Source organism: Gregarina niphandrodes (genome assembly GCF_000223845.1).
Source record: "Gregarina niphandrodes unplaced genomic scaffold scaffold00006, whole genome shotgun sequence".
NCBI lineage: Eukaryota > Apicomplexa > Conoidasida > Eugregarinorida > Gregarinidae > Gregarina > Gregarina niphandrodes.
This window is the reverse complement of record NW_011645777.1, coordinates 347,230-347,772: the sequence shown is the minus strand read 5'-3', so window position 1 is coordinate 347,772 and position 543 is coordinate 347,230. Positions and strand designations below refer to the sequence as shown.

The following is a 543-nucleotide window of genomic DNA, read 5'->3' as shown; positions in this document are numbered from 1 at the left end:
ACCGGTCTGACCGACCAAGACCGGTCTGACCGACCAAGACCGGTCTGACCGACCAAGACCGGTCTGACCGACCAAGACCGGTCTGACCGACCAAGACCGGTCTCTCCGACCAAGACCAGTCGCTCTAGCCCAAGACCAGCCCCTCCGTGCATTTTTTCAAACTGACCACCACGAAGTAAAAAGCAGCCAGCTAAAACTCATCATCGTCATAACCCTCTTCTGCTTCCGCGCGTGTACGCTCTTCGGCCTGCTGCTTCCGCCGCCGCTCCGCCTCCGCCGCTCGGGCCTTCAGACTCTCCTCTTCGGGATATTGAAGAGCCCGCACGGCATCCTTGTACATGTCCGAACAGAACGTTATCCGCTTGTTAAATGTTAGTGCGGCCTCATTGCCCGTCAAACTATCTTCCGGCGACTAAACACAGGCACATAACCTTCTCGTCCGCAACTACTATGTGAAACCCACACAGTGTGTGAAACCCACACAGTGTGTGAAACCCACACAATGTGTGAACCCAGACAGTGTGTGAAACCCAGACAGTGTGT

At 55.4% G+C, this 543-nt stretch overlaps 1 protein-coding gene across 1 annotated transcript; it reads right to left on the bottom strand.

Annotated features, from left to right (window-relative positions):
* Positions 1-190: 190 nt before the first annotated feature.
* GNI_048070 (proteasome regulatory subunit carboxy-terminal protein) lies at positions 191-412 on the bottom strand (the record flags this gene model as incomplete). Its single annotated transcript, XM_011131340.1, has 1 exon — positions 191-412. A coding segment is annotated over one exon (222 nt), but the record flags the coding sequence as incomplete, so codon positions are not given.
* Positions 413-543: the final 131 nt, after the last annotated feature.